Source organism: Dermacentor variabilis, chromosome 6 (assembly GCF_050947875.1).
Source record: "Dermacentor variabilis isolate Ectoservices chromosome 6, ASM5094787v1, whole genome shotgun sequence".
In the NCBI taxonomy this organism is placed as follows: domain Eukaryota; kingdom Metazoa; phylum Arthropoda; class Arachnida; order Ixodida; family Ixodidae; genus Dermacentor; species Dermacentor variabilis.
In genome coordinates this window covers 81,714,778-81,729,130 of record NC_134573.1, presented here as the reverse complement: position 1 = coordinate 81,729,130, position 14,353 = coordinate 81,714,778, and the positions used below count along the sequence as shown (strand labels likewise).

General features: G+C 48.7%; 1 protein-coding gene across 1 annotated transcript; it reads right to left on the bottom strand.

The window, feature by feature from the left end:
• Positions 1 to 9,351: 9,351 nt before the first annotated feature.
• Positions 9,352 to 13,154, bottom strand: LOC142586190 (uncharacterized). The gene is made up of 4 exons (XM_075697444.1): positions 12,996 to 13,154; positions 11,196 to 11,206; positions 10,581 to 10,777; positions 9,352 to 9,743 (listed from the first exon to the last, which is right to left on the bottom strand). Exons 1-4 carry the CDS (start codon positions 13,152 to 13,154, stop codon positions 9,352 to 9,354), a joined length of 759 nt encoding a protein of 252 aa, XP_075553559.1.
• Between the last annotated feature and the right edge of the window lie 1,199 nt (positions 13,155 to 14,353).

Below are 14,353 nucleotides of genomic sequence, written 5' to 3'. Positions count from 1 at the left end.
AGTGCCCTAATGAACTCTTTATCTTTATTAGGTGTGCATTTATTAACTGCGAAAAGGGTGGAAGAGAAAGAAGTGGCCAGAGCTCACTGGTGCTCTGGGCCGCTCGCTGTAATGCATTTTTTACGTTCTTGCCAATTTCGTGAGAGTAATTTCATCAAGGATGAGCAAGATGTTCCAACGACCTCCTGAACAAGGTCAGTCGTCTACTTCATCGGTCATTTTGGACGACTTGCCTTTGGAAGCTCGGACCAGCTCGATTCCTGGGAGCGCTCAACGCCAGAAGCAATGGACTCTGATAGCGAGTACACTGTAGTCATGGGCCGCCGTATGAATTAGATGCGTCGTATGTCGTCTAAGGCGACTTCATCGCATCAGATCGAGCAAGAATCCTTCATGGTTTCTTGCGTGCCGCTCTCGACAACACACCGCATGAACTCCCTCAGCAGGCAGTTTCTAACCGAATATTTTGAAAGTGTGGCCCCTGGGCAAATTAACGAGATCAGGATCAACGCTCGCAAGAACATCCTGACAGTAGATGTGAAAAATTCCGCAATACGTGAGAAGTTAAAGACAATTCCACAGTTAAGCGCAACCCCGTCCCCTCCTATATTGCTTACGGGAAGGAGACAACAACTAGAGTGATTTCCGACTTGGAGCTTGAAATCAAGCATGTGGACCTCAAGAGTCTTTTGATGTCATCGGTGCGCATTCTTGAGATTCACCGCTTGGGGCACTCCCGCTATATCAAATAATTATTTGCTTCTTCAGCATTACCAGCGTCTGTCAAATTGGGCTGCGTTACACACCGAGTACGACCATTCGTTCCGAGGCCTATTCAGTGCCGGAAATGTCACAAGATATGACACGTGAGCGCTGTTTGTAGAAGCAAAGCCACCTGCTCGCTTTGCGGCGGAGAGCATGATACCACCGACTGTGAGGCGTCCTCATTTAAATGTACCAACTGTACTGGCTCTCAGGAAGCGGCTTCGAAGGAATGCCCGAAGATGAAACAAGACGTTCGTATTCTTCGAAAAATGGCAAGACACCTATCTTCACGTAAAGAGGCTGCTCAATCTGTTCGCCAAGGTGACCAACGCTCGCGACAGAAGCATCACAAAACCATTTCAGGAAAACTACCTAGCATGGCAGAGGTGCCACGACCACCTCTGCCTGTGCGTGCATCGAGGACGGTAATGGCGTCTACTGATAATTCAAGGTCGACGAGAGCACACGGCAAACATTCACCTCCACCGGCTGCTACAGACACGCAATGGCCTTTGCTGCCCTCTAGGCCCACGGCCATACCAGCGGGCACTAGTGTTTCTCTGCGCCATGAAGCCAAAAATTATAGTGCCAATGAAACCGGTGACACTACGGGCAAGCAAGGAGATGAACACAATGAGAAGGAGAGTGTAATAAAAATGCTGAAGCACCTAGTAGAATCAATGCGCGTGATTCTCGGTGGTCTCGAGACTCCGGTCGCTAAAAGTGCCCTACAAGTGCTCGCCGTGCTAGAGCCGCTTATCGCAGCTTTTTATACGTTATAAAGGCTTTGTTTGGCGCTTGTGCTGTCACCGCTGGGGAGGCCCACACACCAGCTTCATCTTAGCGCCTCTATTTTTAATTTCATTTGAATTAGTGACTAGAGACTTGATACGAAACCTGATAGTGGCTTCTTAGATGACATTTGTGAATGTTTATCATCAGAGTGTTGAACTTGCTTTCACTTTTGCGCATCCCTCTTGCTATGACATCATCATTCCTCACCACATCTTTATGTCCCCGCTCCTCCTCCTCCTGTGCAGAACAGCAGGCTAAAGCGCCTTAGCTCAGGCCGACCTCTCTGCCCTCTTTTAATTAAATTATCTCTCTAACTGCGAAGGACGTGGGTTCGACTGCTCACAAGGGTCGAAGGTACGTAGGCTTTTTGAAACATCGTTTGGTCACGCCACGGTTACAACTTCGAATTATCATTTACCTTACAGAAATAGCTGTGTCGTTAGCTGTGATAGATTCACTTGAAGGAGGTTGTTCAAGGCATTCACTTTCTAGAAGCTGCATTTAGTACGAATTATATTTTTCTGTCTGTGGCCACGAAATTTCTGCTGCACTGATAGACACATTGTTTCCTGTGCCCCATAATCGTGCGCCTTATTTAGAATTTTATTGCCCTGATGAACTTAAGCGTGTCCGTTGAATGATCATGCTCGCAGGGATCAAAATGTATTCATTAAGCTACATTCCGCAACTCTTCCTGTAAAAACCTGGTTAGAACAAGGGGCTGTTTCGTGCAGTAGTCGGCAAACTACGCTTTGTGTCCACATGCCGAAATGACTGACCACTTTTTTGTAGATTGTAGGGATGCCGTGTCCTTCTGGGACATTTTCCAAAGAACATTCAAAACGATTTGGATATCACACCGTGCACAATCCGTTTCCTGCTTTTTAAAGCTCACTATAACCCAACATGTGACAAGTTCATGGAACCTGGCCTACATAGCCTTTGGCCCAGTAGAATGTGTGCCAGGCGCGTTGAACCACCGCGACGCACTCGTATGTTTTTCGGGAATCTGCTGCCTACGTTCGCAGGGTGTGCGCTGCACAAGAAACAGCGCACGACTGCATGCCTTTATTCGGCGCTTGCTCGTGCTTGCCGGACTTTTAAAAGTGTTTTCAGTCACCTCAAATTTCCATAGCGCACTGTTTTTCTTGTTTTGCTGAAGATTCCGCTCCCATGTAGTAAAGAAAGAAGAAAGAGTGCTGGCGTGGCTCAGTAGTAGAGTAGCTGACTTCCTCACAGCGGGTCCGGGTTCGATCCCGGCGGGAACTGGGTTTTACGTTTCTCCTTCCCGGCGATTGCTGCGAAGGACATCGGACACCAAAGGCGGCGGCGGACATCATCGCCACCAAAACAACTGTTGGAATGAGCCCGTTACAGCTTGTGCTGTAAAAGCAGGAGTCGTCTGTATAGCAGCCATTCTATGACTGGTGGAGGATGCCACACACGTGTTGTACGACGGAATTAAGCTTTTCTTACCGAATCAGGCTCGCTATTTGTAGCTGTTGGTATGGAAAGTACTCTCCTATTTCTTATCGTACTTTTGGGTGCAAATGTCTCTTGTTATGTTCTGCTGGGTCAGTGATTATAATGTAAACCCTCTAATTTACCCCTTGAACTTTTTCCCAAGAGATCCCAGCATTCCCAGCTGCCTCGGCAGGTTCTTATGATTAAGATGTTTTAATTTTTACGTACACTCACATGAGAATGCAGAATATAGCATTGTTGTAATCCTGCATATTTCGACGGTGCGAATATAAGCATGCCTAGCATCAGGTACTTAACTAATATTGCCGCGGCATCACGAAATGCTCTTGGATGACTATAACAGCACCATAATCTTGTAGAAAATCCGTGTCCAAGATGAGTTCCCTGCAGCACTCGGCGAGGATAACTATCGTGGCAACAAAGGTGGAATTTAGCGATGCGGAATCTGGCGGTACATTTACCCGTCAGCGTCATTAGCTGACCCACAATACTTCTGATGTGTAGCCCTGTGTTCGCTTTTTAAGGCAGTCAACCAGCTCTTGACGCCTAATCGAGGAATCAGTACCGGTGTCCACAAGGGCTGTCACGGGACGTCCGTCAGTAAGAAGGTTGAACTCGGCGTCAGCACATTCCTCTGGATTATTCGGCGTCGTCATGTCGTGTTGTTGCGGTGGTTAAGGGGTCTTTTCGTGGCCTCAACAGCTGGAAACTTCCCCCCCCCTTGGAGGTTGCGGCGTTCAATACCCCGGCGGTGACTCGAGGAATGGCCTCTAACGACGTGAGGGAAACTATGGCGGCTGTGGGAAGAGCAACGCTCAGGGGACGGAGACTACCAGTGACGACGTGGCGAAGCGGCTTGGTTGGACGACAAATGATCCTCGTCCAGGGTGCGGTGGCATTCAAAGCGCGCAAAGGCGACGTCTCGATGAGGGCAGGAACGGGCAACTTGGCCCGGTTTGCCACAGTAAAACATAGTGGCCGGCAGTCACCAATGCGCCAGAAGTCAGTTTTGCTACCCGCTGGTCGTCACCCCGGCTCCCGTTTCGACGATAGGGTGGAAACTGATCGCGGATGGAACGGCGTGGTCGGTGGTGCAGGTGGAGGACGACGAACTACATCAGCATAGCTGCTAGGACATACTGGGCATGGGATGGGCGATGAAAAGGCTTGCCGCAGCTCCTGGCGGACGACTTCGGCAACCGAAGCTAGTGCTGGTTTGGTAGAAGGAGCAAGTAGAGTTTGTAGTTCTTCGCGCGGAGTGCTGGGAATCAGTTCTCGCAGAGAGCGCTTGCTAGTGGTGGCATCCTGAGCGCCACCGCTCATGGGTGTGTTACCGAGCAGGCGGTCAATGTGCCCGCATCGTTGCTCGATAATCGTCGTCTCCATTATGAATTCGTCCACCGTGGTGGTTGTTGTCGTACGCGGCATGCAAACAACTATTCTTCAATTCCTCGCATGAGATGGCGTACGTTCATAGTCTCGGGCATGTCCGGGTCAGCTCGCCGATAGAAACAGGCCACATACTCAGTATACATGGCGACGTTTTCGCTTGGTTTCAGAACGCGCTCTTCGGCAAGCTGTTGCGCGTAATCCTGCCAGTCGGAACAAGAGAACTTCCCCAGGAGCTGGCGCCGAAAATCTTTCAGTGTTTGACAACATGCTTGCAGGTCCTGGAACCACGTGCGACCGCTGTTTTCTCGTACACAAGCTATTGTTCTGCGCTCCAGCCTTAGATCTTAGCAACTCTTTCAATCTGATCTAGCCAGTCCTCAACGTTTTCAAATGCAGCGCCACGAAAGATGTTCGGGTAGCGAGGTTGCTGAACAGTCACCAATGAAAGGCTTGTCGTCATTTGCGAAGTGGGAAGATTCGCCGATGTGGGAACTTCCATGCTAGTCTGAGCTGGAACGGTGGTGAATTCGGCTCTCAGGCCTAATAGGCGGCGGCTGAATCAATGCACTGGAGTAATGACGACAAGTGGATCCTCTCGAATGCATGTACGGGTCCTAGTACGACTCGCAAGCAGCAGGTATCCAGCACCTCCACCAGAGTCGCAGCGTCACGACACTCGAGGGACAAACCGACTTGTAATGAGGGGAAGTTACAAGTACGGGCTGCTTTAATAGCGCGTGCTGGACACTGCTTCCTCTTCTTGCTTTCCATGTGTTTTTACAAGTGCTGATATGTCTTCCTATCGGCGGCGTCCTTGCCGCAATACAGACGTGGCAGTACTTTGCAAGTAGGTAAAAGACATTTGTCGGCGAAGAACTGACATTTCGCTCTATTTATACAAAAGGTTCTTTTTGCAATATGAGGTAAAAATTTTTAGTTCTCCGAATAATTTCATAACCCAATATGAATTCTCTGCTTCTCTAGTCAGCGCAGAATAAAACCTACCCGTCGCTGTGTCACATGTGCCAAAGAATACTGGAGTAATCCTTGCAACGCGACCTTGTAGAACTTGTGATGCCAACCTGCGCATCTATCTTTCGGAAAGACGTCGGTCTGTATGGATGAATGAAATAATATCTGACAGAAAGGAAATAACCTCAGGAGCACCGTAGGGTAAAATTCTCGGGGCTTTGATCTTTAAGTTATATATAAATGACATGGTCCATGTATTTTCAGAAGGTATATTTAAAATCTATGCTGACGACACCATCATATCAGTCTTTAACTGGACATTGATTCGTAGTACTTGGTCAGTCAATAGTGCAACTGAACCTCAATATTGCTATTTAGGTTCCCAAATCATTCAAAACTGCTTTCAGTTATTTGGTCGTGAAAGGTTTTCTCGCAGTAAAAATGAGGGAGCACGAAGCGCTCGCTTCTCGCTGTAGGCGCTCTTCACCACGTCAGCGTTGTGACAGCGAGTGCTCGTGGTCATCGCGTGATGTGTGTTTATATTTGTGTGTACGCGCGCGACACCATGTTTGTCGTCAGTATATCTACCGGATGGGGGGGGGGGGTGTGCCCCTCACACCACAGTCAGAATTGAAAAGAAATGTAGGCGATTTACCCTACCCTGCGCCTACGCACCCACTTTGTGAAAGCGGGCGTTGTCGGCTTCACACTGCACAAATACAGCGAAACAACAGCTGAGGCCAAGTTTCCTCTCAGAACTGGGCTCATATAGGTACGATTTATTTATAATGTATCCTCTGCTTTTGGGCGTCGCCTCCCCATGCTGTAGCAGATGACGGTGGGCCGGCCGCGCTAGGTAGCCAGGGGTCAGCCCGTACTTTACGGTTCGAGACGCCTACGGGACGTGGCTTGCAAGCCTGCATTGCTGAGCAAGCAATCGCTAGCCTATCCAAAACAAATTTATTCTACCATCACTTGCGTTATCCCATGTTTGTTGGGGCCGTCTAACCTAACCATCTTTGAAAACAGAAAATCAAATTTCGTTTTATAATTTACCGGTATTTTCTCATTGTTGCTGTTTCAGCGATTTTGACGCTAGATTTAGTTATTTGTTGTCTGTTTACGGCAAAGTTTGCTATTTAGCAATCGGTTACTTTTTAGTGACTTTATTGAACAGTTGGTGATAGTTTAACAAATTATAAGTTAGAAAAGTATATTGGAATATGGCCTTCAAGAGCGCACTTTGAAATTCAAAAGCCACATGAAAGTGGCCAAAACTCGCTGTACAAGGATAGGCTCCGTGACCATGAGGAACCAACGGTTTCCTTCGCATTGGTAGAATTCATATTGTTATTGTGCTTCGCAGCACAGTGGTCACCATAGCCCTGACATTGCGGTCACAAAATTGAAGTTTCTCTCTTATTTACAAAACCTCTTTGAATACGTTTATACCGGGCGGGTTCAGTGGTGTCACTAAATCCATTCGTTTGGTAGACGCTTGGCTACCGTGTCCGAGAACTAATTTACCAAAACGAAGTAGAATGAACTTTCTCTTCAGATGTAGAACACAGCAGACGTATAACGCATATGGACCGCGTAAAAAAGACGTAAATATCGGAGCGGCTTAGACCATTCACGCTCGACTGAACAAATCGGTTCTGTTTCTCATGCCTTTGGGACCAATCAGTACTTCACAGCGACTTTCAGGTAGATCAAGGGCCAAAATAGGGTATTTAACCTGTACAAAGCTCGGGTAGTTGTCATTGCCATGTTAACAACATGCGGCCAAACGCTTTCCACAGAATCTAGTTCTGGTACCACAAATGTCGAGAAGGACAAAAACTGTAGGGATAATATGAAGACTAAATGCATTTTAGTGCTAGGAAGACTACGTTGCCTGTGTTCTTTTGAAACGTGCTGTATTTGTACCTTCCAATTTGACGATAATGAAAAAATTAAGCTGTCATAATCCAGTATGTATATATGAAAGGTAGGAGATCGAATATCGACTTTTTTCAAATACGAATCGAATACGAATAGTAAGTATCGAATATTGGATAGACAAACGCAGACGCACATATTTAGAGGAGGAATACTTATTTCAGTATAATTATCAACACTCTTGCACTGAATAGACAGTCAAATATCGCGCACAACTAAGATCGTTTTAAACATATTATCGCAAAAGTCATGAAAAGATGTACACAAATAGTCACTTGACACCATTAGGTGGGTTGGCAAACAAGGTTTTCAATAATGACAGGCATTTGAAACTGACGAACTTTTCAAAAAAGTATTTGTGTGCCCTAGACAGAATAGTCTTTTATAAGAAAAAAAATACATCACTGGTTGTCATCAGAGAAAAAACTCATACATGGCTAGGCTGCAAGATAGACTAATTGGCAGGCCATAAACGCAATATGACCGATTGTCATGTATTCGACAAAAACAAGGGGGAACCGAGGGCCCCGGTGTTGTAAGGGCACCGTTTTTGTAAGGACGCTCGCATGTATTTGTTAATCAGAACCATGTGAAACCTACAGATAATAAAGAAAAGGAAAGCATAGGATAACTAATTTGCAGTTTCTAATTTAGGTGCAAAAATCAGAATATTATGGGAAATCTAGGAAAACTCAACTTGCTGACGGTGAGAGCCAAACCCACAACCTCTGCATTACGCCCGCGTTGCCCTACAAATTGTGCTACGTTGACGGTCGTTCCTATGTCCACGAATTCTTGGGTATATTTATGTATGTGTAAAAGGATGCAGCGGTAGCGTAGTGGTAGAGCATCCACTTCACGTGCAAGAGGACCGTGGCTCGAATCCCAGCGCCTTGCAATTTTCTATCGGATTAAAAAAAACGCGTGTTGATAAAATTGCACAAACAGGCCTGGAGAGCGGCCTGATCCCGGTGACCAGAACCAGTAACGCGCTCGCTCACCAGAGCAGGATTGGCCACCCTGGTGCAGTACTTGGCCACAACCTCCTATATGAATACAACAATCAAACCCCGGCCCTCAGTCCCAGCAGCTGCGAAGCAACTGACCACGGCGGCGGTCAGACCTGCGACGCAGCAAAGGGTGCTGAGAATCCCTGGTTGCCGACAGGCCGCCATTGGAATCTGAACCTGGCAACGTTTAACGCTAGAACGTTACCTAGTGAGGAGGCCAAAGAAGCATATACAGTACTTAAAAGCGGGCACGTCCTGTGCTACCAGGGCTTCGCGGAGAGACGAGAACTACGAATTGGATTCCTGACTAATACGGATATAGCTGGTAACAAACAGGAATTCTATAGCATCAACGAAAGGGTGACAGGTCTTGTTGTGAAACTTGATAAGAGGTACAAATTGAAGGTCGTACAGGTCTACGCCCCTACATCCAGTCATGATGACCAGGAAGTTAAAAACTTCTATGAAGTCGTGGAATCGGCGATGCGTAAAGTCAAAACAAAGCACACTATACTGATGGACCACTTCAGTGCCAGGGTAGGCAAGAAGCAGGCTACACACAAATCAGTTGGGGAATATGACATAGGCTCTAGGAATAGCAGGGGAGGGTTATTAGTAAAGTTTACAGAACAGGATAATGTGCGTATAATGAATAGCTTCTTCCGCAAGCGGGATAGCCGAAAGGGGACGTGGAGGATTCCGAATGGCGAGACTAGAAATGAAATAGACCTTATACTCTGCGCTAACCCTGACATCATACTGAAGTGACCACGTACTCCCAAGATTAACCGAGCAAAGAACATTTATTACGGGTATCGCGTGCAATATGTAGCACACAGCAAGAAAGGGGGTAAGGGACAAATAGAGAGCAAGGGAAGGAAGTGATTACAGCAGGTGCGCCCAGCTTCATAGGCACGTGCGGGGCCATGACGATACAACAGTCTCCTCTTCTCTTAGGGAGAGAACCTGTCAGGGGGACGTCTCGAACGGGTCACCTTCGTAGTTCCAGGGTTGTCGTCTCATCTGTCGCATTCGCATTAGCGGTCTTGTAGACGGCTCTGTCGCCTCTGGCTGAGAGACGCGGCTGCGCTTCCTCCGAGTCCTGCACCACCACACGCGGTTGCACTTGGTCCAAGTGTCGTCGCATTAGTTCACCCTCCGGACCCTCGGCAGTCACCATACGACACCTCGCTGTTGTTTGCACACGTGCTTGAGTCCATGGGTCTCCGAGGCAACCGCAGTTTCGCACCCAAATTGGTTTATCCTTCAGAAAGAAATAATTGGCAAAAGGGTAACTGTAACGCTCTGTTTCTGACGGCAACAAGTTATCTAATCGGGAGTGTAGCTCACGTGCCATCAGCAACATAGCCGGCGTTTTTCCGCCCGACAGCGGCGTTCGTCGGTAGTTGTGCAAGATCCTGGCCTGCCGCGTTTGCATTGATCCTTGCCTGTTTTTCTGCAGGCTTTGTTTTATGGTACGCACCGCTCGTTCCACCAACCCATTCGATTGAGGGTGATATGGTGCAGTGCGCATGGGCTGTATTCCATGCACCGTAGTGAAAGTCTGGAATTCCCGGCTTGCAAACTGCGGCCCATTACCTGTGACGATTGTGCGCGGCAACCCAAAAGTGCTAAAGAGGGTGCGCAGGGCATCTACGGTCGTCCCAGTTGTGGAAGTTCGCAAAGGCACAGCTTCCATCCACTTACTGTGGGAATCGACCACAGTTAATAGCATGTGGCCATCCACCGCACCCGCAAAATCAATGCGCAGACGAGACCACGGCTGCCTGGTTTCCGGCCACGGGACTGGTGCCTAGCGGGGAGGCATCGGTGCAGCTTGAACGCATAAGTGGCACGTCTTACCGAACTGCTCAATCTGTTTATCAATGCCGGGATACCAAAGCAGCGAGCGAGCTAATCTCTTCATCGCGGTGATTCCTTGTTGTGCCTCATGAATCAGCTGCAACACTGCGTTCCTGGCTGCTTTAGGCACGACGACTCGGTGGCCCCAGAACACCAGGCCTTCTCTCACAGTTAGCGCGTCCCTCCGGACTAGGTACGGCTTCAGAGTGACTTGCTTCGCTTCTAAATGCCGAGGCCAGCCTTTCTGCACCCACTTACGCACCACAAGTGACTCCTCATCTTCGGCCGTATAGCGGGCCAGTTGTTTGGCTGACAGCACTCTACTGTACAAACAGGCGGCGAGAAGTACGTACTCACAGTCATCAGCGCCGTCGTCGTCTCCGGACACTTCCTTGGAAGGCGCTGCCCGTGGCAGGCGGCTGAGTGCACCAGCCGGAACATTCGCCTTGCCGTCTTTGAACTTGACGATGTAGGAGTAGGTGCTCAAATGAAGGGCCCACCGTTGTACGGGGGTGGCCGCCATGGCTGGAACCGGCTTATCTGGATTCAAAATACTGACTAATTGCTTGTGATCAGTTAGAATTGTGAATTTCCTACCCAACAAATATGCCCGGAATTTCGCCACTCCAAACACTAATGCCAGGGCTTCCTTTTCAAGCTGCGAAGACTTCCGCTCTGCGCCTGTGAGTATGCGGCAGCGGAAGCCAATGGGTTGCCTCATCCCCTCAGCTGTGCCGTGAGAAAGGACGGCTCCAATGCTGACTGATGAAGCGCCACATTCTAGTACTAACGGTTTGCCCGGGTCGTAATGGGCAAGAAATTCTGCTTTACTCATCAGGGCTTTGACCTCTTGGAACGCCTGCTGCTGAGCAATGCCCCACTTCCACTCCGTCCTGGCGCGTAATAGTTCGTACAGACGGGCAAGGATGGTGGCTGCCTGCGGTAGAAACTTTTGGCAATAGGTGACCAGACCCAGAAATGACCTTAACTCGGGCACTGCCGTGGGTGTGCCGACTTCCAGAATAGCCTCAAGATTTTCCCTTTTGGCATGCACGCCCTTATCGTTGATTTTGTAACCCAAAAAATCAACCTCATTCTCACGAAATCTTGACTTATCCTGATTCAGCCGCATCCCAAACTCGCGGAACCTTCCCAGAACTCGGCGTAAGGTGGCGGTGCCATTCCGCTTTTCTGCAATGATTACTTCGTCCAAATAGACCTGTACTCCGGGCAGTCCTTGCAAAATTGTTGCCATGCGTTGCTCAAATAGCGCTGGCGCAGAGGCTACTCCGAATGGAATGCGTGTAAAGCAAAAAAGGCCCTTCTGTGTATTCGCCGTCGTGAGCAGTTGCGATTCTTCGTGTAACGCAATTTGACTGTAGGCTCCCGGAGATCGATAGTTGTAAAAACTTCACTGCCGTTTAACGTCGCGATGATGTCCTCTATGCGCGGGAGAGGATACTGGATCGTATGGCAGGCTTGGTTGACAGTAATTCTGAAATCGCCGCATAAGCGAATGTTTCCGTTACGCTTTACCACCGCAACCAAGGGTGTCTCACACTCCTAGTGTGCGACCGGGGCGAGAATTCCAGTTTCAACTAACCGATCAATTTCGGCCTCCACTTTTGAGCGCAGCGCGTACGGCACCGGCCGCGCCTTACAGAACCGAGGAACAGCATCATCCCGCAATGGCAAAGGGTCGGGCGGTCCCTTTATGCGCCTTAACTCGGGTCGAAACACGCCGGAAAATTCTTCTAACAAGACTTGAACGCCACTGACAACTTCACGAATGGCTGCACTCTCACCTTCCTGCGTTGCGCTGAGCACTGGCTCCCCAAGAAGGTCCAGCGCTGTCATGACGTCCCGGCCACACAGGTTCGGCCCGGAACAACTCAGCACCGCTAATGTGGCTTTCGTAGTCTTCGAACCCAAGGAAACGTCGAGCTGTAACTGACCACGCACCGGCAGTGGTCCAAGGAAGCCTGACAACTTGAGCGGCGATTCTTGCAGTTTCGGCCAGGCATCTTCATGCTGTACGTATGTAGGCCAAGTGATGATAGAAACCGGGGAGCCTGTGTCCAACTTCTATCTTGATCGCTATTCCATTCAAAAGTAGAGTGCACATTATTGCCTTTACGGTGTGAGTGTTCCCAACGAAATTGTCTGCCGTTTCAACGAGGAACAGAGCTTCTGATCCCGGATCGCTGCAGTTTCCTGCTGACTGATGCACGACATTGATTTGCTGCTGTGGCTACATGAACGGTTCCCTCGTTTTGCTGTCTGCTTGTCCGGGACACATTTTGCGAACATCACTGCGCTGCTGCACCGGTAGCACTTCGTCGTGCGGAACCGGCAGGCTCTGTGTCGTGCCCTATTTTTCCACACCTGAAGCATGGTAGCCGACTTCCACGTCGTGCATACATGTTTCTGACCATGTGTACGCCTTCGTCTTCAGGCGCAGTCTTCAACGTCTTCACGTTTTCTTCCGCCATTTCCACTGCTATGGCGATTTCCTCTGCTTCGCTTCTTGTTAAGGATGCCTTCGAAAGCAGTTGACGACGTGCCGAGTTGTCTTGCAAGCCACCAACTATATGGTCCAGGAGCATCCTGTCAAGTGAAGTGCCGAAGTTGCAGGTATCCGCCAATTGCCGAATGGCTACAAGAAAATCTCTGACTGGCTCTCCTACCATCTGGTTGCTTGAGATAAATATGTAGGATTGGGCCATTTCATTCGGGCTGGGCGAAAAATGAAGTGCTTCATTGTACGACAGCTCGTTCCGTGTGAGTGCTCAGCGCTGCTACGAGCAATGCTCGCTTCTTCTTTTCTTCCGTGATGCCGTTGCCTTCGAAGAAAGCTTCTAGCCGCACTAGATATGCCGGCCAGTGGTCCGCAGCTTCCTCGAACTGCGGTGGGCTTGCGTATCCAGCCATGGCTACCGGGGTGTTGCTGGTGGGGCGGCAGGCTCGTCCCACCCTGGTCACCACTGAAGTGACCACGAAGTCCCAAGATGAACCGAGCAAAGAATGTTTATTACGGGCACACAGCAAGAAAGAGGGGAAGGGACAAATAGAGAGTGAGGGACCAAAGTGATTACAGCAGGTGCGCCCAGCTTCATAGGCACGTGCGGTGCCATGACGATACAACACATACAAGATGTGGACGTGCTCGGCAAAGTGCGTTGCAGTGACGATAGGATGGTACGAACTCGAATTAGGCTAGACTTGCGGAAGGAACGGACGAAACTGGTACATAAGAATCCGATCAATGACTTAGCGGTGAGAGGGAAAATAGAGGAATTCCAGATCTAGCTACAGAACACGTATTCGGCTTTAACTCAGGAAGAGGATCTTCGTGTTGACGATATGAACGACAATCTTATGGGCAATATTAAATAGTGTGCAACAGAAGTCGGTGTTAACTCCGTTAGACGGGATGCTAGTAAGCTATCGCAGGAGACAAAAGATCTAATGAAGAAACACCAATGTGTTAAAGCCTCTAACCCAACAGCTAGAAGAGAACTGGCAGAACTTTCCAAGCTAATCAGAAAGCGTAAGACAGCTGACATAAGAAAGTATAATATGGATAGAATCGAACATGCTCTCAGGAACGGAGGAAGCCTAAAAGCACTGAAGAACAAACCAGGAATGGGCAAGAATCAGATATATGCTTTAAGAGACAAAGCCGGCAATATCATTGCTAATATGGATGAGATAGTTCAAGTGGCTGAGGAGTTCTATTGAGATTTATACAGTAACGTGGCACCCACGACGATAATGGAAGAGACAGTAACCTAGATGAACTTGAAATCCCACAAGTAACGCCGGAATAAGTACAGAAAGCCTTAGGAGATATGCAAAAGGGGAAGGTAGCTGGGGAGGATCAGGTAGCAGCTGATTTGGTGAAGGATGGTAGGCAGATTGTTCTAGAAAAACTGGCCACCCTATATACGTAATGCCTCATGACTTCGAACGTACCGGAATCTTGGAATAACGCTAACATAATCCTAATCCACAAGAAAGGCGACGCCAAGGACTTGAAAAATTATATACCGATGAGCTTACTGTTCGTAGCCTACGAAGTATTTACTAAGGTAATCGCAAATACAACCAGGAACACCGTAGCCTTCTGT